The 25,616-nt window shown below is 40.8% G+C and overlaps 1 protein-coding gene across 11 annotated transcripts in view; it reads left to right on the forward strand.

Moving 5' to 3' along the window:
* Window positions 1-25,616, forward strand: part of TSPAN4 (tetraspanin 4) — a 379,559-nt gene that overhangs the window by 290,901 nt on the left and 63,042 nt on the right. For all 11 annotated transcript variants that reach the window (XM_015863761.2, XM_015863758.2, XM_015863754.2 and 8 more), the window contains one exon: window positions 22,935-23,126. In XM_015863761.2, coding sequence (XP_015719247.1) covers window positions 22,935-23,126 — 192 coding nt within the window. The remainder of the gene's footprint in view (window positions 1-22,934; window positions 23,127-25,616) is intronic.

A 25,616-nucleotide genomic window follows, 5' to 3' on the forward strand; every position in this document is an offset into this window, starting at 1 on the left:
TAGGGGTAGTTTGACTGATGTTGGTGTTCTACCGTACAGAGACTTGATTTGGGATCTGATTCAAACCAGGTACTTCAAATTCCTTCAGAAAGTGCAAGGGAACGGTGGCTGCACCCCCAAATTGCTACAAGGAATATGTTCTTAAAGATGCTGATAGAAATTTCTTTTCCTCTGATGGAAGAGAGATGGAACAGATTCTTCAGGTTCATTTCATTCTGTTGACTAGAGGGTTATTCATCACTGATGCTTACCACCTTTTAAGGATCTCAACTCCACTATGAATCATAAAACATCCTTACTCTGTGTATTTAGCATATGCTCCAGTTGCCTGAGAAGGGTTTATTTCTTCCTCAGCTTGGCTGATGGTTCAGTCTCAATTTTTGTTCACATCTTGGGCAGGATTTCCCTCCTGGCACTGGTCCAAGCCAGGCTCCATGCTCTCAATCTTTGCTTATACACAGAGGTGAGCTTGTGATTGCTGAGATTATACATAGATATTTACCTAAGGATAATAACACACGCTGTCTATAACCTCATTCTCCCCCTGGCTTTTCTTTGAATATCAAGAGGAGAGAAATGATATGAATAAAGAGGTTTCCTTTGTGTCTCCCTCAATCTTTCAGGGAGAGGAAAAAAAAAAAAATAGCAAAGAACCATGCTGTGTTCTCCAGCTAAAAAACCCATTCAGACAAAAGTCCTAAATCCATATTAATCACCACCACCTTTAATTTTTCAATCATTGCTTGATTAAATTGCTGCCTAGATCCATCCTTTCTGTGATGGGAGCTGGTGAGTTCTCTGCAGCAAACTCAAACAGAGAAGTAATAAAGTGCTTTCTGTCATAGGCGCTCCCCAAAGCACCAAACACAACACAAGTTATTAAAAAAAAATCAAAGAGTGAGCTGCTATAAACTGTGCAGAGAGGAAAATCTTGATTGTCCAGGGAAGCAGAAGAAGATTTTAATTTCATATCTGCAATTACAAAGGCAAATACATCTGTATAGAGGGTATTCCAAAGTAAAAAAGAAATGAGCAACCTCTAACAGTTAAGACTGTGTCAAGAGCTAAGTTTTAAGTGGTTTTACTGCTGTCAAAGGGCATGTGGCTGTAATTTTCTTTCAGTATGATAGTCAGCATAAAGCATGTCTATTAGTTTATACACTTGCACTGATCTACAAGCACTTGCTTTTAAACCTTCCCTCCAGGAATGCAAACATTCCAACAGCAGAAATGCCCTGATTTCCTTTGAAGGTGGAGTTCTACTTAAGCAGACTTACACTGATGTGCAACCCTCTTCTGATTCTCCATTATGGTCATGAAATTTGGATGTGTTGCCAAAGGACCCGTGCCTTTGTGCCACCCATGGTTGAGTGGTTGAGGTGCTGTTCCCATGCTGAGCCCTTGCTTGAACTCCCTACAACTGGCACTGTGGTTGCTGGTTATCTTCTTTGAAATGTAGTCTGGATCTCTTGTCATTACACAAGTATACAAGAGGATACTTACATCTTGTCTCTACCAGATTTGTAGATATTTGTTGATACAAGCGTATGTCAGACAACCTTGCTCTTGCTAGGACGTGTCACAATGCATGTTGCTGTGTTCCAACACAAGAACACAACTTTTTTTTTTTTTTTTTTCCCTTCCCTTAATGTGGTTAAAACATGAGTCAATACAGAGCCAACATAAGCTAAATCATTATAAGTCAATTTTAAACCAGTTCAGGAATTTCCACACTATGGTTTGTGTGGACAACTATTTAGTGAAATCAATTGGAAAATCAATGCTTGGCCTCATTGTTTGTCAGTTTAACTAGCTTCGTTCTTATTCAGCTCCCAGCCAGCCATAGCTAGCAAAAATCTCCAACACATTATCTTAGGCTTGCAGTCTTCATTGGCAGAAGAATTAAGAAGTTGTACTTCCTCTATAAAGTTTGTATTGTGCAGAACTTTATCCATATGTGCAAATGAGTGATGGAAACCACCTGTTTAATGCTAAACAAGCCTGTGGCTACAGCTCACTGAGAGCAGAACAGCCTCACTGATGAGATACTGGAGTAGAGACTGAGAGCGGAGTGCTTGTTTCTACCACTCCATCTCTCTGTCCTTTTCCCCCTCCCAGATAGCTGCAGTAATACAAGTCTTGCACACGGTCTGTGAGGCTTTTTCTCATTCATTTGTCTTGGGAAGCTTTTTAAGAGTCAGAGATTATAAAGGCAATAAAAATGCACTGATTACAGCCACTGGCTGCTTGGAGGAGAGCTGGCATCTCAGTAGCATTCTGCTACCATGTCTGCTTATCTCAGCGTGCTCCAGTGGAAACCTGGAGCTGGTATTGCAGTGATGAGGCTGGCCCATCAAAGAAATCTCTCATCACACAAAGCTTCATCTAATTATTTAGCCAAGTACCTTGGAAACTTCATAGTTAAGGATGGATTCTTTTGGTTAATAAGGATGTGATTTCTTTGGGGGGATATGTTTCTTTCCTTTATTTCCTTGTGCTTATAGAGGTATGATGCTAATGCAGTGGGTTTGGTACAATGCTGACTTAGTGACTGCAGAAGCCCTTTTGCTTCCATGAGAGCTAAAAACCTGAAATGGGGTTGCAGTAGTAAAATTCCTGCTTTCTGTAGCTTTCCTGTAGAAAGATTCAGGAGTGAGGTATGTTTCTGTACTGCTACCTATACGCATATATTGGCTGACCCACCTTTGGTTTCTGCCGCTGTCTGTGGTGCAGGAGCAGGGAGCTGTGTAGGTGCTTGCTACATCCAACTGTGCAGCGAGTTACCAGTGAACCCTGGGCCTCTCTGGATTATACATGTTATCCTGCTGCTTTGCAGCAAAACACAATTGCCCCACATAGAGCAATAACAATTCAAAAACATTTCATAAACACTCTCTTAAAACAAACAAAAAAAACCCCATCACAACACAACAGCAGTGTTTCATTTTTCATAAAACAACGCTGAGGTCTCTTTGTAGACCATGGTAGAGAAATTACTGGAGCAGTGGGTCTGAGTTTCTGTCCTCCCCTGCTCTCCTCCCATTTAGCATCTGGGCTCCCTTGTCTGCTCTAGCACTATTGTTTGCAAATCTGTAGTGCTCGTTTACACTCACAAGCTCTTACTGTGACAGGCTGTGCCGTTAGCTGCTTGGTTGAGAGAAGGAGTCAAAGCTGAATATTTCCATCAGGTAATAGTTTGGTTGTTGAAAATGTCAGCCAGGATATCTGTGTGCTTACCTCTGGCTTTCAGAAAGCACAATCATAATTTTTAATTTCTGCAGGTCCCTGAGGGAATCCTACTAGAAAAAGCTGATAAGGGAAATTACTTCTAATTCCGCAGTATGTTCCATCCCTTCACTTATCCAAGTATTATTGTATTGTACCAGAAGGCCCAATGACACGTTCACTGCTCCCTTGTCCTTTCATGCTCTGTTGTTGTTTTAGCCATTTCATTAGCATAACACAACCACGGTTGTTATTTTGCTATAATGTCTTTGGACGCTGAGGCCTTGAGGCAGGCGTGGGGTTAACTTTTGCGTCCATTGTAATTATGTCAGGTAGTGGAAATTATTGCAAGACCTTGAATGTGAGCTTTCAAAACAGACAGGCACCTGTAGCCAGCATTTTTGAACCTCTTGGAGCTGTCGTGCCCAAGCAGTCATGCATCCTCTAGCCAAATGGCAGATGTTTGCTTTATCAGTGGATCATTACTGTAGCAGGGAGATGGCATTATAACACGTGTTTTCTTTACTGTATGATCTGAGTGACTTCTAATGTAGTTAGGTGAATGAAAAGTCAAAAAGGATCTTTACTATCAATAAAGTCATTTGCTTTCAATTATAAGTTTACAGGTATAGCATAGATCAGGAAGGTGCAGGACATACAGAGATGTAGATGTGCTGATTCTTCAGGTTTTGGCAGGATCATCTGTGATCACCTTTCACATTTGCTTGAGAACCTTCTGGCTTTTCAGTGTTTGATTACAAATGCCAGAGTTATTTAGGAGAACATATGCTGTCAGTTTTGATTGGCTTCCTTTGTAATTTTAACAGACAGTGTTCTGTGGATGTGTGACACAGATTACATGGTGAAGACTGTGGTGCATAGTGGGGCAAAGCAAGTGTAAGAGTAATAATGTCAAATGAACGTCTATCATTGGTGGGCTGTTGAAATTTCTTGAGAAGACAATCCATGTGGAGGGTGTAGACAAGTTATGGGAGTTGCTGATGTCAAGAATGAGAAACGATGAATGTGATTTTATATATAATGCAAGGTTTGGGATTATTTATTTTTTTAATTGCTTTGAAACAGGAGGAGGAGCTGAGCGGCGTAGTAAAGGAAGATGCAGGCAAGATAAAAGAATCAGGATACAGAATGGCTAAGGGGTGACAGTGGTAATTGCTGAAAATAGGGAAACAGTCATAGGGGTGATGGGGGTGGGGGAAAAGCTCATTTTGGCCATGTTATTTGAGCAGCTGGGGACTGCTCACTTAGGTGGACGAGGGCGAAAATAGGGGCCTGGAATAAGAAACCAGTAGTGAAGGAGGGCTGATAAAAACAACGGTGCCAGATGTAAATTTGGTGAACTTCACATAGCTGTAAGTTTTATATCTGTGGAGGCTGCATACAGGAGAGTTTGCAGCTCAGGGGCAATGTTGACTGCCTTCAGAAACAACGGGGCTGCAAAACTGTGCAGAGAACTGTGCAGAGAAAAGCTGCAGCTCAGCTCCGGCGTGGCCAAATTTTGTTGTTATGTCTATGTACTACACTCTGTGCTGCCAATTGTGGCATTTTTGTTTTTAATGCCATTGTTGTGGCAACAGAATGAAGGAATGAAAAGGTCTTCTGCCTTTCTTTACGTTTTCCAGAAGGGAAGTAAAGTGATATTAGAAACAGAGTGAACGAGACTGAAAACATGGGATAGGAATCAAATACACAATTATTCTCTCTCCCTCAACAAAACAAGAAGATGAACGGAGGGTAAACAGATTCGGTTGCGTAGAAGCCCAGCAGTCTTCTGGAACTGTGTGCTTTTATGGGGACGTGTTAAAGTGACATATGGTAACTGCTTGCATCAGCGTCCTTCCAGGGAGAGCGCTTACATCAGTAAACAGTCCTAACACTCTTAGACATGGCATATTTATGTGCAGGTTGGTTTTGTGTTCAGAACTGACAAGAGCCTCTATGGCACTTGGGAGTGCACATCATAAAAAAACTCAATAGGCTCTTCCCTGCTCAGTTATCTGGAGATATTTCTGCATTTTAAAAATAGCCCTACCACCTGCAAGTGGATACAGTGCTAAGAGGAGAAGAAAAGACCTTCAAGCAGTTCAGAATGGAATTTGTCTTCAGCGTCAGCCTTTTGTTTTGCAAATGATCGCTTTGTAAGTACTATGTAGTGGTAGAGCTCCATAAAACATTGGTGAGGTGAATTGGATGGGAACTTCCACCAGAAGTCAGAGGTTTGAGTATGGCTGTGCAAGGGAGACCTGACTGTGGCAGTGTTGCCTTTTCTTTCTTTCTAATTCACTTCCAGGTCCACTTGGGGGAAAAGCACCCAAAAGATTTGTTCTTAGCAGCTCTCCCCAGCTTGCCCAAATATGCGGTTCGTGTGCTTGTCAGTCTTTTACACCCGATTTGAAACAGCGAGAGAGGATACATTGGGTAAAGAGGGAGAGCTGCCTCTTTCTTTTCTTCTTTACCAATGCTTGAGCTAATCCAAGCAGGAGTCTTTCAAGAGGCAAAACGTTATCAATGGAGTCAGCCAGCATTATAAATGGGGCCTGGTTTGGTTTGATATTCTTCACGAACAAACTCAGAAAGTGGAATTTAAAAGTAAAGAAAAAAAAAGAGAGAGAGAGATTCAATTATTTTACCTTCATTACACTTCATGCTGCTGCTTCTCCCCCGGAGAGAACTGGAGAGGCTCTCTTACTGCTTCAGACTCTTCTCATTTACAGAATGCGATTGTATGAGTTGACCAAATTTTCCAAACCACTGATCTCACTGCACATGCTCTGCTAACTTGTTTCTGGTTTATCTGTAGAAAGTAAGCAAGTTGCATAGAATTGACAACTGTTCTTTTAATTGAAGACAGTTAAAGGGGCTGTGTTTTGCTTTCCTACATCACTGCTTGCTATGTTCCCTGCATCTCTGGTGGAGGGAAAGGTATGTCACATCAGGAAAGGTTTATGCGTGTTTTCATAGCTTCCTTGAATTGCATACACCGCGACATGTGATTTGCACTTCAGGGACAGACTTAAACTACTTTGCTTCTTTCTTACCTGGTGTGCCTAGCTGTAGGTTTACCCCATTACAGCACAGACAGCAGAAGCCATAGGTAGCAGAGGGGATCTGGGGGAGGAGGGCATGAGTAACAGCCAGGGAAGCCTGTGTGGAATGCAGCTGTGAATAACGCTCTTGTAAAATCGCCTCTGGCTTCAGCAAGGTAGATGACATATCTGGTGCAGTGTGTTGCGCTTCAGTGGTTTCTCCCCCTTGCTGTGCCTATCCAGCATCGTATAGAAATTTCCTCCGTGGAATGAAACTTGTTGAAGTGCTTCACATGGGCCAGATGAGGCTGGAATTGCTGCAGACTTCCTCTTTCTGTTGCCTGGCCGATGTTTTTCCCCCAGTCAATGCCAGAAGGACTTTGGCTGCCCTTGCATCAATCTGTTTGCTGTGGGACAGGTGGTGGTAAGCCATTCTGGCACCCAAGAATGAGCCAGTGCCATCAGTAACAGACTGTAGTGAACATTTGCAGAGGTACAATGTAATGATTGGGGCTTAGTGCTGCACAGGATGCGGTGGAACGCTCTTGTAATGTCTCCAAAGCAGCTCAGGGATAATAACCATATAATAACCAAGAGGCAGTAAGCAGTCTCTGGTCAATGCTTCAGCCACAGGACCAGGCAGCCTCCTGCTTCCCCATGGCCATCAGTTTGGAGAAGGTACCAGCTGAGTTCTGCATGAGGTCTTTGACACCTGCTTAACCCCATGTTGAAATTCTTCTTCCTGAGCCTGTGTGCAGAGCTGTGGTGTGCGTGCTTTGAGGCACCTTGAGAAAAGTTGACTCCTTTTCCTTGTGGAGCTTCGGAGAGTCCATTCTGCTAAGGACAGACATGGGTGCAAAAAGAGAGGAGCACAGTTTCTCACTTGGTGATGCTGAGTGTTTTTCTTGCCTGTACAAATATTGCTACTATTTAATTCAGCAGTTTGAGTTGGCAACAGCAATTAAGTCAGCAAGCAGATGCTGTGCAGAGAGAAATTATTTTTCTGCCTTTGGTTTTCTTGCCCTATAGCAAAGTTTCATTGTGAGTCAATTGTGTCTGTAATAAGCCTGGCTTTCTGAGAGCTGCTGTTGGATAGGACGTAGGGGGAGTTTCACTGTGAGCATCTTGTCCCCCTTGTCAGTGTTAATTTACCATTTCTGGCTGGCTGTAAGAGAACGGTACGCTTGTTTTGCCAATTTGAGAGTGAGGGAAGGTGAAAGTTTTACTTGTTGAAAGCCCTGAAGTACATTCAGTATGCTAAGTGCCAAGTGCTATTGTGTCACTGGCATCATGGTGGTTTGAGGACATTCCCAGGTACCTGAAGTCCTTGCAGACTCTCTGCATGCTTTGTCCTGGATTGCATTGATTTAAACAGGAAGGCCTTGATGTTTGAATGTATTTAGAGTAAATCAAAGCTGTAGGATTCCTTCCTAAGCCAGGGCTTTTTCTACTTCACACTGAAAAATGTTGTACCACCTGCAAGGCTCTCCTGAACTTATCTGTTGAGTGAAAGTAAACATGACAGAATCAGCCTCCTCCCAAGTGAGAACCTCTTTTAACGGGATTGAGTGTTGCCTGGGGAGGTCACTCCTGAAGAAGGAGGTTGCGCTGCAGGGCAAACCATTGCCTTTTTCTCTCTAAAATCTCTTCTACTCTGCCTATTCTAATGTGTGAGATGGTGCAGGCATGTTGAACGTACAGAATTCTGTGTACAAAGCTGTCAAGGTAGGTTGACTGTGCTTTTAGTGGGCTTGTGAGAGCAGGATGACGTTTTACATAGAAAGCCTGAAGAGAGCTGACTTCAATACCACATTGAGCTCTCTGGAAATGGTGTCATGCTTTGATCACTCGGAGGTCCTGACAGGAGTATTTATTTAAGAAGCTAGTATTTCAGAATCTAGATTTAGCTATTGCACCATCCACAGCTATTAAAAATTACAACTTAGGATAATTATTCTTTTAAGAACTAGTTTTTGTCAGAGTGGAGTAATGTGCAGCCCTGGCAGCATCGAATGTCTTGGTGGTGCTTTAGCACTTCCTTGTAATCAGTCACTCTAATGCTGCGCAACTGAGCAAATCCCGTGGCCATTTCATCCTGATAAAATGGAAGAGATAGATGAGCTTTTCCCTGCCCCTGGAAGGCTGACAACAAATCTCAGATTCACCGGACCAAGGAAGAAGCAATTACCCAGACAGCAGCTTGCCAACAGCTACATTCTCCCTTAAAATAAAGGAGCATGGTGACATTGTATTTTCATCATCTTTCCCTGCGCAGTGAAGGGAAGGCTTTCTCTGGAGCTTTTCTCTAACTTTTTTCTGCTTCCAAATATGTATTTTCTCTATTTGCTTATTATCTCCTGCCTGAACACAGTTTTTCTATACAGTTTTGAACTAGAAATACAGACATTCTGTTAAATTGCAGACTTCTTTGAGAAAATCTATATGCCTCTGCAGTGGTGTTTACAGCTTTGTTTCTTGCTCCGTCATGGGTCAAGGTCCAGCATGGAACAGCTGCTCAGGGTGTAGGTGATGCTGGTGGTGTCTGAGGGAGCTTTTTAGGAATGGAAAGAGGGGAACTGGCTGAGAAATGAGACCACACATCCCATATACTGTCTGGCTCAAAGTAACACACCTGATCCTGGGAGAGAGCAGCAGCACATCAGCTACTCTGTAAGGAGAATGCTTCTCTCCTAGTTATGGCGTGGCTGAGGTAGATAGGAAGAATACTGGCAGGTCTGCTTTTTGGAGGCTGTGTGAAAAATTTGAAGCATGACTTCCAGATAGTATATCATTGAATCCATAGCATCACATAACTTGGACAGTAGAAGCCTAGTGAGTGCAAATGGGAAATGTTTTCTAGCATCGGGTTTCTTTATGTAGTCTGGCAGTTTTCTGTCCCTTGAGGGGGAGATACCTTTCTGCCCGTCTTCTCTACCAAGTGCGTGCAAATGGTTTCTTTGAACTTCATTCTCTCTCCATAAGGAAATCAGTCATTGAGCAGGAAGGGGTTTTGGTTCAATGAACACAGAAGGTCTTCAATGTAGGGATGAATGCAGGCTTCGTGGAAAATAGCAAAAATTGCTGAGGTTGCATATCTCAGGATGGAAGGACAAGGATGGCAAGGGAATATTCATACAGATCACTGTATATGAAGGGAACTAAACAGAGTAAGCTATTAACTCAAAGGACTTTTATTTATATTTCGGTCCTTTATCTTTCCAGTTTTATTTGAAGACTCTCATCCATCCTACTTATTTTCTGTGTCTTGCAATATTTCAGACATACTTCCATACCTGTCCTTTTACTCTTGTGAGCAAACGTTGCAGTGGCCACAGATGCTCTTAGAGGGATGTGGGAAAGAGAGGAACTGGACTGAAGATTAAATACTTTTTTTGTTGTTTTCCTGGGAAAAGTCCACTGCAGTAGCATGGTTCTTGAGACGTGCCACATGCCAGGAAAGATCTCATCATTCTAGATTTAGCAGCAAGCATTGCTGTCATTTGATAAACAAAGCTTACCTGCCATTGGTGGAGCGAGAGAACCTGCTGGACTGAAATGCCTGAAAAAATACTGAAGTGATGCCACTTATGTATTCACTGTGTTGTTTGAAGGCGAGCTGTTACAGCAAAGCTCCAACGAGAGCTTTCTGTCCCTTTGGCTGTGTTTTGCCTGTTAAACGATTATCAGAATTGGTATGGAGACTGCTGAAATCATCTTGAGACATTCTCTCATTACTCAGCTGCTCGTTTGCAATTTGAAATCAGTCATTTAGCTTTAAGTGGCTAAGGGTCATTAATTATGAGCAGGTTCTTTACAGTACAGCTGCAGACTGTAAGTGTCACGATGATGAGGTATTTAAAAAGATTTTTCCCTTGATTCAAAAATACACTTTTTATCCTCAACTTGAAATAAGAGTCTTGTTGACCCCTTCTTCCTTGCTATTCATAGACTCAGAAGTTCTAGTTAACCCAAGAACCTTGGCAACCAAGGTATCCTCTTCTTGTTTGAATAAAGTTATGCTTTTCAATGTTTGACTACCTTTTCTTATCCCACATCTCTCTCTAATCTTATTCTCTTGCCAGTCTCCTCCCACAAACCGCAGACATGCTGCAACTGTCTCTGTCCTGAAGCAGGTTTATTCCCTCACCTATTAAATCGGCATTAAATTTCTGCCATTCCTGTTTTGGGGGGCATCCTAGAGTTAGAACACAGCCTGGTGTCATAAGGCCTTTCTCTAGTTTACCTCTCTGCTGAAGGCTGTAGCATTTATATTTGGAAGCTTTTTATTTTTCCACCTGTGGCATTTGAATTGCAGTACACCCTGTGGACATTTCAGCTTTGTCAGCTTGACTGTTATTAAGCTGTAATCATTTATCATCACTGGCAATGATTTTATGACTGTATTTTTTTTTTTAGAAGGAATCGCTGAACGTTTATTGGTAAACTGCTGTGAGCACACGAAAACTTAAGATACATAATTTATAAAGCTGTATTTATGTAGCAGTGCTTTATGATGGAAGGCTGTGTTGAGAAAGAGTTTGAGGTGGTGGTTTATTTTTAGATGAGACGGAAGTCTTTGTTTCCATCCCATTTTAGGCCCCAGCACAGAGTGACTGAGAATCTCCAGAAACCCAAAAGCTTTTTTCCCCTCTAATGGCAGGAGAGAGTATGTAAATAAAATTGACACACATAAAACTGCAATAAACTACAACTGTTTCATGAATTTATAACGTGAGGGGGCAAAGTAATAAGCTATAAATTCGTGTCAGTCATCCTCCTTTATTAAGAGCTTCCAAGCAACACGTGTGACAGGCAGTGCAGGAATGTGTACAGCTGAATGCTTTCCACTTGCTGAACTGGGAGGATTTGATTCCTCATGCTCTGTGTGTATTTGCACGCATGTGGGGCTTTAATAGTTATATGATAGCGTGGTCTTAACATAAGGTAGGAAAAAAAAAGCAATATGTAATTTTAATTATTAAGGGTAGATGAGTTAATTACCAAATCACCTTGGAGAGGATCATTAAATTTCATGACCTGCCATTTGCAGTGAGAATTATCTTAGATCTGCCTTTTAGGAGGCTGGGCAGCATAGGGATTTTCTGTTGTTCACCCCTGCAACCTCGGCATTGATTGGAAGTGGGGCTGCCCTGGGCTGCAATGACCTTTACAGGCGTCTGGTCCTTCTGGGCTGTGGCTGTGGTCAGGGAAATTCCAATCAGTGCTGCTAACGGTACTGGTAAAGGTGGGCTTAGACTAACCTACACTGATCTTTAGATTCTACTATTAGCTTTGACATCTGAAGTGACATCAGTCATGTGCCACCTTAAATGTCCAAAAGTTAGTTGCACAGATCTGAAGTTAGAAGAAATATTTGCAGCCTTTCTGTGTTGAATCCTGTAGCATGTGACAAAGGGAGATGAGATTTATTCCAGAAATCTTCAGCAGTTCAGATGCTGACAGCAGTATCTGTAAGACTAGGAGGGCGCTGTTAGGCAGCCTGTGGTGCAGACTTGTTGTTTAGACAGTGCCAGTGAGAGTGGTCTATACTCATTTTTACTTCATAATCTTTGTGTTCACTTTGGTGGATTCCCCAAAACAGATAAAGCCAAATAAAATATGAAGGCAAGGGATGCTATGGGCTCTCCTATCTATACGTTGCAGTGACATTGCTGGTCAGAGATGTGTTTATTCCAAAGCAGCTGAAATGCTTCCATGGCAGATAGCTGGTTGGCAAAAAGGAAAGACTGTAGCGTTTCCTTTGGGGATAACTAGTGCAGAAAAAAAAAGATTATTTGAGGTGGCATTCATTCCTGATGGCGTGCTGCCCGTGCTTGGAAGTGGCTTGGGATGCAGCAATTGTATATAAATAGCACCAGTAAGAGTGCAGAAAATTCTCAAATGTGCTATTGCATAGCAAAGCCTAATATAAATAAACAATCATTAAAAATTACTAACATAAAACAAGGGAATAATCTTTGCTTTCTCTTGTACTCCCACCCAATTAGAATAGCTGTCTTGACAAGACATTTGGACTGTTGGAGTGAGAGATGCTATTTTGGGCATAATGCTGGTTTTGTTACAAGAGACTGCTTACACGGCATTGTTAGGCAATTGCAATGGTAGTTAATACTTTGTTTGCCTGTACAAATATTATTAACAATCTATTTAAAGGAATCCATAAAAGATTTGGAACTCATTTTCCTTGGCTTTCTGATGGTGTTCAGTGAAAGCAAATGAGCTTTGTGAAGTGAGGCTGCTTATCATTTGGGTGTGATTATTGCTCACAACTCTGTTATTGATTAGGGCATCGATCCTAAAAGTGGCAGAAACTCTTCCTAAGGCCATATGAACTATTTATTGATGGAACTATTTCAGAAAGTCTTTTAATGAAAAGCTTGTGGTGGTGCACAAATTTCATCATTCTCCCTGTCTCAGTAAATAGCTAAACCTCAGTAAAGGAAGGTCTTAGCGGGTCATAATGCATTTCAGATTTCATTAGTGGTGCTACTGCTAGTATGCTTGGCTGTCCTATGTGGAACTGTGTTTATATCTTGGGTACCCTGGTTGGGGTGGTTGTGTTTGTTTAATACAGAAAAGAATAAAAAATAAAATAAATATAGAATAAAATAAAAATAGAATAAAGAATAAAATGTTTGCGTTCATTTCACCAGTGAGCTCTTAGAACAGTCAAGAGGTTAAGTTCCATCCTGGAGAGTTATGGGGTTTTCATACTAAAGTGTGGCAAAGGGGAAGCCACAGGGAGAGAAAAGGAGAAGAAAGAATTGCATTGGAGTCATCTGAACCAGACCTTAATTGCACAATTTTCTTTTGTACACGAGGCATTAATACCTTCAGCTAGTATTCCAGATGTTACATAGTTTACTTTATTCCCAATACTAAGCTCCCCCTTCGTGTTGCTTTCATTGATAGATGCTGTAGAATGTTGTTATTCAGCACTGTAGAAGTATCGTTAACTCTATTGTTAGCATGAATATGAAAGAGCCTGTTAATAAATATCAATGGCCATTTTTTCATGCCTTATTCAGAATAGGAGAGTCATGCTGGAGTCTGTCACAGAGCTTCCTAGCTTTTATGAGCTGGGATACTGTGTGAAAGTCCTACTGCTTCCTGAAACCTTTCTGTGCCTGCTGGAGATGACTCATTTTACAGAACCATTAAGGTTGGAAATATCTCTAAGTTTATCTAGTCCTGCTGCCACCATGTCCCTCATTGCCACATCTCCATAGTTCTTGAACACCTCCAGGGACTGTGACTCCACCACCTCCTTGGGCAGCCTGTTCCAGTACCTCACCTCTCTTCCTTCTCAGAAATTTTTCCTAATGTTCCTCCTGAGAAGGCCACTCAAGGAGTGAGCTGCCCATGTGAGGGACAGTCTGCAGTCCAGCATATTTGTCTTTGAAAGGACTCAGACTTGTTTGAGGCAGGGCACATTGCAGGCGCATCTGTGATGGGACCAAGGGAATGGAATGCAGTGCTACTGGCATTCCCACTAACCTGCACCTCTGGCCCTCTGCCTGCCATCTGACAGGCTTCAAAGTATTATTTGGCCTTGACCCTAAATATCCTTGTATCAGTGTCATTCTAGTGCCACCAGCTGCTGAGCAAATGCGTGAACATCAGAAGGACAAATGCCAGGGGAGGGTATAGAATAGCTGTATTCCTCAGGGGAGGATGACCTACTTGATTGCTTAGACCAAGAAAACCAATTTCTCTTTGAAAAGGTCTCCATCAGGAAAATTAGCCATTATCACAGTGAAATTACATCAGCACAATTTGGGACCTGTGGAAAGGATGCTCTTAAAACCAGCCTTGAGCTGTAAAGAGCCAAACACAAGAGTAAAATCAACATCCCCAAGCCTCCTCCCATTTCAGGATGAAAAAACAGGGATTGTTTTCCTGATCTCCCTCAACTTTCAGAAAGAAGATTAGCTTCTGCCAGTGTGCATCATGGGAGACCCTTTTTTTCAGAGTATTTTTAATCAGATATAGGCTTCTATAGTTGAGTCTCTTTATTTCTTGGAAGCTTCTGTGAGGAAGGATATCAGCTTTAGCTTTCCCACAGTATCAGCAGTTTACTCTTTTAGATACACAACTAATTTTACATTCCAACTATAGCATGTATCTATATGCACTATAGGGGTTTCTATAGTAACCAGCCCTGTACTATCTGCATACCTCTATGGATGGATTAGACATCCAACATAAAAATATTTTTACTTGTATTTTGCTGCAGACTGTGCCTGTTAGCATGTCTGAGAAACATCTTGAGCAATATGAAAGACTCTTTTGGCTCTGTATTATGAAATCTGTTTATTTATGTTTGGTTTTGTATGACCTCGTCACCTTATTATTTCAGTATATCTCAGTCTAAACCTTTTCAAAGTCTATAAGAGAGAGAATGGCACTACAGGACACCAAATAATCCGTATTATTTCTTGTGCAAGAAATTTGTGGCAAACCAAGGAACTGAGCTGTGTCTCTTGGCGTCGTTATTTGGTGCTCATTATCCTTAGTTTCTCTTGGCATCTCACCAGATGGTTTGGGTAAAAATCTCTGTAGATAATCTCCTTTCCTGAAATCTCAGTTTCTACATTAGGTAAAAGACCAGATTTCACCTTTTGCTTCGTTTTCAGTATTTACCAGCACATATGTGACAAGTGACAAAAATTGCATCTAGAGCTCCAGATCTGGTTGCTTCCCAGTTTATGCTCTGAAGTCACTAAAAATTATTATTTTACAGAGGGCATAAAACTGAGATTGCAGAGCACATCCAGTTTTCTTCCATTTCTGCTTCTTTTTAGAAGCTTAAACTTCATTTTATTCATTCTGATTGCAGACTCGATGTGTATATTCCTCTTTAGGACTGTATCGATTTCATTACAGTTGTCCCAGGTGAATTTAGAAATGACGTTTGAAGAACAGATGAAAAAGCTTTAACACTTTTTCAGAGGTTAAAACTCAAACCTGGAAAGAGACGCTGACTGATTAAAGTCAGTGGCATTTAAGCACGTGCTTAAAAGCTTTGCTTGATAAGGATGCCATTGAGCATATTGAAGTGTTTCAATGAATTTTGAACCTGTTAAAAGAAAATACAGTTTTTATATTGGGTGTGTTAACTCATAACTGTACTTCTGGTCTTTTGTAACAGTAGTTGATAGATAACTACGATTTAGAGGAGCAAGTGCTTAGGAGAATACAGCTCATAAAATAGCAGGGATTAACTGAAAGGCTTTTTATTCACTTTTCCATTAGCAGGATGTCTGTATGATATTCTGTCTTTTGACATCTTCAGTTGGCCCTGAATTTACTTTAGTTGTGTGGGGCCGCAGTTTAGTGGTGGAACTCAACTGGGAAAGGATAATGAATTTCTTAGGGCTTAAGGTCTTGATGCTCTTTCCTCTTCAGGATAACTGAAAAAACAACATTTTATGTTTTCATTATTGACACTATGAAAACTAGTGCCTTTCTTATGATATTTCTTTTCCCCTAAGCTCCAAAGTCTGTAGCATTTTTAGGCTTGATAAAAGCACTCTTGCTATTTGTCTGGCTCACACGCTGGATGGAATATCCTAAAACAAATCTAATTTATAACATGAGCTCCTAAAGTGTGCATCTTCAAACTTGTGACAATAACGAGAGAGAGAGCAGTGAGAGTATGTACCCTAGGACAAAGCACAACATCAGCTTTGAAATCATTCTGAGCTCTATGCACCGTGTTGCACCACTGACTAGACGGCCTCTTGTAATGGAGAGGCAGGCAGAACAAGAATCAGCTTGAAAGAAAAGGCCTTGTGCAACAGTGAGGCTGAGCCCTTGGCTGCTGCTGACTGGGGCAACGAGTGATCTGTCATGCTGGCTGGCACTAGCGAAGAGGGAGAGGTATGCAGCTCTTAGAAGATTCTGGCCACTGGGCTCATAAATAATGACCTATATTGCAAGATGACATTTTTTATATTTGAACCTTAAAATCTCTTTCCTAAGCAAAATGCAGAAATGGAGTGGCTAACAACTAGTTTCATAGAGCTTTTAATTTTTAATTGCTCTGCACTGCTTATCTGCAAAGACGAAGAGACTGACATTTGAAATACTTTGTGCTTCACTCAGATGCACTCTTCTGAAACATCTTCAAAGTCATAGAGATATTAGAGAAGAGTTTGAGAGTGGGCTAAAATGACACCAGAACAAAATGAAATTTTGGCTGAAGTTAATATGCTACACTGAGGAGATGTTCTTAACAAGGAAGTGTTGAGACTGAGAGTAGAACAGCATCCATTTGTGATGTGTAACTTCTATGGAATAATGTCTGTCTGTTAGGTAGATCTGGCGCTCATCCGAGCTGAGATCAGATGTGTCTGTCTGAGAAGCAGTGTGGCTGAGACCCCATCTGAATTAGATAAGGAAATTATTTCCTGATTTCTTCTCCTCTACAGAAGGGATTTGTTGACTGCAGGTTTGTTGTTGTGTGGTTTTTTGTTTTTTGTTATTTTTTTTCCTTTTGTACAAACCTCACAACGTGGCCTCCTGTTGAAATCCCAAGCTTCAGTAGACTTTTTAGGTCTATCCTAAGACTGAATAGTCTAGTGACTTTTCTACCCTTATGCTGCTGTGAAAAGACCTCCTTAGGAGACACTCTGATAGTCAGGATGCAGAGGCATATGTGTGGTGCCCAAGGTGGAAGGTAAGTGTTTGCATTCACCCAAGTTTTAATGGGCTGCTTAATCTCTGGAAATCAGGGAGACTTCTCACAGGGATCTAGTGGCTCTGTAAGCCCAGCTCTCATTGATTGTTTGACTCAAATTATGAGGCATCTGAAGTGCTCCGGAGTGATGACAGCTGAGAATTTGCTGGTGGCTGTCCAAATTCCATAAACATTACTGACAACCTGGGCTGTGATGCAAGAGCAGAAGGCAGTGATAAGAGGAGAAGGGAATGCATGTGTGTGAAGTGCAAAAGCGGAGGTATCTTTACTCGGGTTCAAAATGCAGTGAAAGAACTTGATCCTGTTTTTCTTATTTTTCTTTTTAATTTACAATGTGTAAGTACTGTGTTGTTTGTAGTACGGCTACTGATTGTACCAACACTGGAACTTATAGGGTAATCCTGCAGCTCAGACCCATGACTATAATCACTATGCCCACTGGAAGAGAAATACAGCCTCTACAATGGATCTGAGGGAAAGAGGTTTTTGACCTTGTAGCTCATTTAATTGCATGTCAGATCTCCTCATTTTTGGTTTGAATAAGCTATGTTCTTACTGATTTAAAATAAATAATACTATGCAAGTATGGGTACATGGGACATGGGTAAGGAGAAATAGGGGAATTAACTCTTTCATTGGTTCTTCTCTGAAAATAGGCTGATGCCGGGCAAGCAAAAAAAATAAAAAATTCAAGTTTAAATTCTAAGTGAGCACTAAAACTAGAGGGGGGAAAAGAGTAAGGCAAGGAGAACTTACAAGTGCCCATAATATTGACCAGTTTTCATCTAGCCAAGTACCCAGCTTTGGGTCATGGCCATTTGGGGGTGCTGAGAGAGAATATAAAGATACTTTTGTCAGCTGCTTCAATTTACAGTTTTAAGTTCTTCGTCTTCAAGTTTTGCCTTCAAGATGTCATTTTCAATGAAATCAGTGCACTTTTGCCCTCCTTGGATTTGTATAATCTCTTTTTGAACCTGCTTATAGTTTTATATCCTCAAAGCTGTGGCAGCAAATTCCAAAATACAGTTCAGTGTTTTCTTAAAAAGCACTTTAATTGGTTTTGAACCTATGGACAAAATGAAGTCTACCTGTTTTAATCTCAAGAAAAATAAATAATCTTTCTCTATTTTCCATTCTCATCTGGTACTGGATTTTAGGGATTGCTTCTATTCCAGTCTCTTCTCTCCCAAGATGTTGTCCCCACTAACTGATGATTTTTTGCTGATTCTTTTTTAAATCATAGCTAAAATGGAGTAGTTCAGATCATGGCCATCCTAGATAAGGCTCTCACTTACTGTCTGGCTCTGCAATTCAGAGCTCAAGAGCCTAATTATAATAAAGGCAGAAAGTGCTTCAGTTCCTCATTTAGTATTCCACTTAACTTTTCAAAATCCAAGGCACAAAGGGATGAACTCTTACAACATCTTTACCTCTTATATTAGTTAAATTTTAGACCTCTGACTAGAAGTGGCCAGCGGGCTGGTTCTCAGATCCTCCAACATGACAGGCAGCTGCTACAGCAAGAAGTTGACTGTGCACTTGTAGAGAAAGCTGCAGTCCCTGCTGTAGCACATAAGCTTCTGCTTTGTGCACGTAGGATCCTGGATTCATTGCATCCTGTCAATGCACTTACATATTACATTTCCACCTGACATATGTATCTAGCTAAAAGAAACAGTTATTTAAGTACGCCTTACATTACAAAAGCATTTGCTGGGTAATGTTCACATCACGGCTATTAATACTTTGATGTTGAGTTTTTCATTGTAAGCTTTTACTCCACAGCAAAAGGAGGGGGAAGAACATTCGCATAAGAATAACTGCATAGCAAGTGGGATTGAGAAAGCCATTTTAGTTTAAATTTGTGGAGTCTGGGAGAGAAAAATCTTTCTAAGTGAATTATTATAACTGTAAAACAACTAGTCGTGCCTCCACTTGAGTCCTGTTATCAGTGTATTTTTTAATATAAGAGGAATAGTTTATATCTAAAAGGGAAGTATGATGGGTAGATCCTAATCAGTCACAGTATGAGAAGCCTTGATTAGATGCATTTTCTATGAAACAAAACCAATATAAAAAACACTTAAGGACACCAACACCATTATCATGAACAATGAGGCAATTTCTCCTGCTGTATTTTAAGTGTGTAGCTGTAACTTCAGAATTATTTTCTCTAACAGCATGCATATATCTGGGGTTGTTTGGGATTACTTTGTTTACAATAGTGTAAGATCAATTTTAAGTGTATGCTCTGAAGCCTGAATAATTTATTTTGTAGCCCATTAGAACAATTTGGAGGATCTAATTTTGCAGGCAGCTTTTCTGCCAAGAGAGTGAACTCACACATGTCTGCGTCTCCCAGGGAGAAAGAGATGGACTAAATCTCTGCTCTTAGAATGAGCCCAGCTTTACTGCTTGACTCTGCTATTTAAATGCCTGTGAGCAATTTGTCTTAAGCAAAATGAACCACTCCTTCCAAGGTCCAGGGCTTGCTAAGAGCGCAATGGTTATGTTTCTATACTTGGTACTTAAGAATTGAGGCACTGGCACATAGGACGGCCTCTTCCAGATTTCCACCACAGTCTGTCCTGGAACACAAGCATAATTCACATCTCAATTCAATCTGAAGTCTTAGGGCTATGAAACTATCCCAGCTTGGGCACTAAAATAAAAGATTTTACTAAGAAATGTGGCATTTACTAGAATAAAATGTTAAAAGATGCTGTGTTCTGTTTCATTCAGAGTTGCCTTGCTCACAAGAGAAGAATGTCACAATTAGGCAAATAATGTGTTAAACATTTCACAAAGGATTAAAACATGTTGTCAGTAGCCTGATATATTTGGGGATTTTTTCTTCTTCTTCTTTTTTTTTTATTCTTTTGGAATTAGCCTTGCAGTCTCCGTGTGTTGCCAATACAGAGTTGTATACAGTTGACAGCTTCAAGCTGTAGTCTTATCGCTAATCTTTTTGTTTCAACATTTAGTGTCTGTTCTAAATGTGACAGCTTTGCTATTTGCAAGGAAGACACCAGATATTCAGGAGTAGCCCTGGTAATGGTTTTGGTTTTGCTTTACTTTATATCTCAGCAAACCCTGAAGGCTGTCAAGACTTGTCATCTCATCACTCTTCTTCTGCCTGTTTGATACCAGCAAGGATTGGGAGATAGAGGAAGAAAAAGTGGAGGGAAAGGAACATAAGTAACTAAGCAAAATTATCGGTAGCTTAATAGTTTCTTAGAGACAAAGATGAAGAAAACAAATCAGGCAGCGAAGAATCAATTATGACAGTTCTCTTCTGTTTGATATACCTTGCATAAATAAACATGATCCCTCTGATCCCTGGAATTGGAACTGGGAGTTAAGCTTCTGTTCAGTTCAGAACAGGAAAAGCAGAAGGGGAAGGGAGCCATTTGGAACCAGGAAATATTCTGCTCTCATTGGAAAGGTTCCTGTGGATGTCTTGGTGGATATTGGGTTTCCTTATTTGTTTCTTTAACCAGATGCTTGACTGTTACTGTGCTCTTCGGCCATGGACTTATAGATACAGTTCAGCCCTTGGTGGAAAGAGCAGTGTAAACCAACAACAAAGGCAGCCTCTATTTCCCAGGTAGTTTTATGGCAGCTCCGTGACTGTATTCAAGGACTACAAGAAAACATTCTGGTGTGGGAGAAGGAACAGGGCTGGAGTAAGGTGAGGAACCTTCAGTTGTGTGTGTTGCTGTTGTCTAAGAACGCCTTTTTGAAAACTATTAGAGCCGAATGGTTTAATGCTCAGAGGATCCCTTTGTACTTGTTAGAGTTTGGTTAATCAACGTAAGGAAAAAGTAATGGTTCCCTCCTCAAAAATAGAAATATCATGAGCTGATAGCCTGCTATATATTAGAGTACCTCTGAATCAGGGACAGCACAGTGAGATGCTCCTGCTGACAGAGTGATCCGGGTTATTCAGCGCTGATGTAAATGGGACAGCCACAGCTGCAGTGTTCTACATCAAACATCTGGTTCTGTGAAGTTTTGTACTGCCAGTGGTTCCTCTGTTTTGCAGCCAAGAATGAGTGTGGAAGGAGATGGTGCTGGAATCTGACGTCCTAAGGGAAATGTCATCTTCAGTGTGGTGTATTGTATCATAAGAAACATAGTGGGTGGTGGTGGAACAGCAAGTGTGTCTTGACCCATATCCCAAAACAGAAACTGGAGTTGTAGGCACCTGTATTACTCGAAGTGTGTAGCAACACAGAGAACATGAAAAGGGGATAGAATAAGCTGCCTTTTATTGATGCTACTGAATTTCTTTCCAAGGAAGAACTGGCAGTAATAGCTAAGTGCAGTGCAAGTAGATGCCATTGCTACTGCTAGGCTTCTGCACTCATTAGTTCTGATTGGACCATTTGCGTGTCCTCACTGTGCCTGTGCCTTGGAGGCTGATGTTGAGACAAGACTTTGAATGAGAGGTGGGTGGAGGCAGAAGTGTAGTCACTGTCATGTTCGTTGGCCAGTTTGACACTATTCTAGACAGTGAATTTCAGTGCTCTGATTATTCTGGTTTTACCTAGAGCCTCTGCCTAATAGATATTATTTTACTGTCTTTCAGTACTTTAGTCCCTTTTTAGAGCATTTATACCTTCTTTTTTCTGTTCTTTCCTTGGCGTGATAACTTTTGTTTACATGACCTGAGGTACACCAAACAATTTTCTATGGGTTATCTTTGTTTAGTATTTTTCCTACTCCTATCCCCTGGTTAGTCATTTTAGACCACTGTAAATATCACAATACATAAGTGGGCAGGAAAGATACTTCAGTGTATGTGGTCATTGCAGGTACTGTCCCTCCTTGGTGCTTACAGAGGGAACATTGCAACAGCTTGAATGTGGCCATATGGGATGCATGTTTATGAAAAGACAACTTAAGGAGATGATGTGAGTCCACGTGTCTTGGTCTGCCTTCTCTCAGTGGAGACATGCAGGTTGATGCAGCTGAGGTACATGGCAGTTTTGCTTCTTAGGTCTGAACAAAAACAGTCTTGTTTGCAACTAGAGTATGAGCCACCATTCTTGTCTCCCCTGGAGGGGGAATTCAGGATCACGCAGAGGCAAACTTAGCAATTAGCACTAAGAAATTGCTTTGGCTTTTGGGTTTCTCTTCTTTGTTTTATTTCCGAGGCTTAGCTCTGACCCAGTATTAACTCTGTCTTTTTCCTCTTCTGGTTCAGGAGTTGCCTTATGTTCATCTACTTTATGCAGGCATTTAATTGATATGCTCCTATGTGTGGCTTACTACTCTATGAATGCAGTTTTTTCCCTAACCTTTAATTGATTTGGATAATAAAGTACAATTATAAAACTCAATAAAAATTGGTTATTTTAAAGGGAGAGTAGGAAAGAAAGAAATGTAAGTGATGCACTGCTGTGTGACTGTATAATAATGCAAAATCCCCTTTGGTTTAATTCTATTTAATTGCCCAGCTTTACTCAGTTTGTTACAGTTGTGCAGTCTTTATCTCAATTATATGCAGCAGGCTTATAATTGTTTTTAAAAGTTCCTTGTATATATAATAATTGTAAATTTGATGTTTTTGTGGTGGTGACTCTGCCTTTGGTGCCGTGCTCCCTTCTCCTTGCTCATATGCCAGAAGAGGCTGTACTACTGCTCCCCTTTAAGATTTTTCTTAAACTGGTGAAGTCCTCATCTCATCTGAAATTGGGGTCATTTTTTGAGTGTATTATCTTACTGATAAGTTTCCTCTTTATAAAATGTTTTCCTTTCTCCTTTGTCTACTTTGGACTGAAAGTGCTGTAACTAAAGATCATTCTTAGGCATGGTTCCTGGGTTTACTCCAGCAGAGCTGCTGCTGTATTGATCCGCTGCTGTATTGATATGGATTAATATCTGGGGTTACTTTGATACAATAACTGAGCTTCTTTTTCTCTTTATTTTTCCAGCTGGGAGGCTGTGGAATCCTTGGAGTGGGCATCTGGTTGGCAGTTACTCAAGGGAACTTTGCCACTCTCTCTTCATCTTTCCCATCACTGTCAGCTGCCAACCTGCTGATTGTCACAGGAACTTTTGTCATGATCATTGGCTTTGTGGGCTGCATAGGTGCCATCAAAGAAAACAAGTGCCTCCTGCTGAGTGTAAGTATTAAGCTGCTTTGCTGTTGTAGTGCTTGCACTTTTAAGGTGCTGATGCTATTCCGATGCATGTTACGGTATCCTGTATTTTAACAGAGGTTGTCCATTTGATGTGTAAAAGATGTGAATGTTGTTGGAGTCAGTCTTTGGTAGTTCTGGGGAGTTGCTACATCATTTGTGACTGTGCTTTTAGCCTATCTTTGGAGGGTGAGACCTGCAAGCAGGGAAAGGTTAGTGGTTATGTGAGTTTCCTTGAACTCCTTCAGAGAACTCAGAACTCTCCTTCAGAGAGGAGGGAGGGATTTGTGAAGACATCTTTGCAGACACCCTTGAATTGTTCTTTACTTAGCTTTGGTAGATATATCTTTTTAACATCTGCTCTAATGGGACTGCTGATGTGAAGTCCTGAGCAGAATTTTAATAGTAGGAAGGAACACTGTGAAAAGAAAAGCTGATTTTTGGTTTAAATTGGAAATGAAGTCCTTTAGACTTGGCAGTGTTTATTTTGCTGATCATTAACTCTCCAAAGATTAAGATGTCAGGAAGTAAAGGTGCCAACATAAGGAGATTGCTGTGAAATCAAAGATTAATAAGGTACCAGCTGTCCATAATTTAACAGAGGCTCAAGCCATTCAGCTAATGCATTTTGTCAAATGTTATTTGATGCCATTCAAAGCTGGACTGACTTTACAGTAGTGAGGGCTCGTTGTAATTGGCGTTAGTGTGTATTTTTGGTTCTGCTGAATTGAAGACTGAGATGGCCGTGCTGCTCAAGTCTTGCATTTCACAATGAGATCAATCAAATCTTGGAGTGAAGTAAAGCTGGGGTTTCATTAACTGAGCTGGTGATTCCACTGTAACCTTTTTGGCATAAGCAAAGTCTCCCAGGATCCTTTGTACTTGCTGCATCTAGAGTGAATCTATTCAGTCAACTAGATTAGCATCCTTTTGGAGAGATGCAGATGTTAGGGCATCTTGCTCCTCCTAACACATGCAGCAAAATACTCTGGGTATAATGTCCTTCAGTGCTCAGTTGTATTTAATTGTACTTGGTGGATCAAGTTAGATAATAGAATAGAATCAATTTCGTTTAGAAACTCTTTGTGTGGGAGAGCTGGGAAGCCTGAGTTAATTTGGTTCCATCACTTAACCCTGTTTCTCTGTCTAGCTATTCAGTGTGACCTCTATTTTACTTTGCTTCACTTTGAAAGTTCCTCTCTTGAGCCTGTCTTCAGTGTGCTTGCCAGGAATATGGACAGTAGTGGGAGCTTCAGTTTATAGGAGCAAAGCTTTATTATGTAAGGTTGTCCTTCCCTTGAGCCGCTGGTTCTATTTGACTTCTGTTTGAAATAGTGCAAAGTTTTGGGCAGTTCTCAATTTTCTAGCTCATGAAGATAACAATGTAAACGCTTGAATGAAGGAACTTGCAGAGTATCAGACAAATGCTGTTCTGTATCTGTGTGGTTGCCACATCCACTCATCCTTTCCTAATTTCCTGTGTATTCTACACACAGTTTTCTTCCAAGATGAATAGAATCTGTTAAAAATGATAAATCTATTCATTATTGTTAAGTATCTCTGAGAGGGCCCTCCACTGATTTATTTTTTTTAAGTGGGCAGTTTCATTGTAGTTGGAATATGATAGGCCTTACTGTCTGTGTTACAAAGGGAAAGCCACTAAGCCTCAGCAACCTCGTGTGTAGTGACTCTGGTTTAACAGCATAGATCAAGTCCTTTAGTATATCCCAGGCCACTACTTTACATCTAGTTTTGCTACTGTTAGTAGCTAAGATGGCCTTTTAAACCAATTTCCTGTAAATTAAATCTCCAGAAATTACCACTTTTAAGCATGGCAACAACTCATGAGTGAACTGTCTGGCTTATGCGTGATGTTTCTGCCATGTCTTCTTACATGTTATTTGGTTTAGCTAACTTTTCTTAACTTAGAAACTATTTTTTCCAAAGTTATACTTCTGTCTGTAAACAGGAGCTTTGATAGTACTTCGATAGAGCAACTGAAGTCCAGCCACACAGATATGTTTAAGTTGGGCTGATGGAAGCTATTTGACAGTATGGGTAGTAGATTCTGTTGTGTTACTCACCAGATAATATATTTGATTCTCTTAATATCCTCCCACTCCTTAGCATTTGGCTAGCCCCAGTAACAGACCAAACAGAGGCAAGTGCTAAACAAACTTGTGGAAGTGGAATAGACAGGAGTGATACAAAGTGTGCAGGCAGTTTAAACAGGTTCATGGTGGGCTAATAAATAGCAAAAAAGGCTGTTTAACTAAGTATCAATATGCAAGCAAGAAGTAAAAGGTAGGAACTTGTACTTGTCTCTTTTTATTACTCTATATGCAATAGTATGATGAAGTTCATCCATGTTGGAGGTGTTCCCCAGGATGCTGACATGCTGGAGTGTCAATTACTCTTGTTATCACCTATGTATGCGAGATAAAACATTGCTCCACTGAGCAGAGATTTCTGTGC

The sequence above is a fragment of the Coturnix japonica genome, chromosome 5 (genome assembly GCF_001577835.2).
Source record: "Coturnix japonica isolate 7356 chromosome 5, Coturnix japonica 2.1, whole genome shotgun sequence".
Lineage (NCBI taxonomy): Eukaryota > Metazoa > Chordata > Aves > Galliformes > Phasianidae > Coturnix > Coturnix japonica.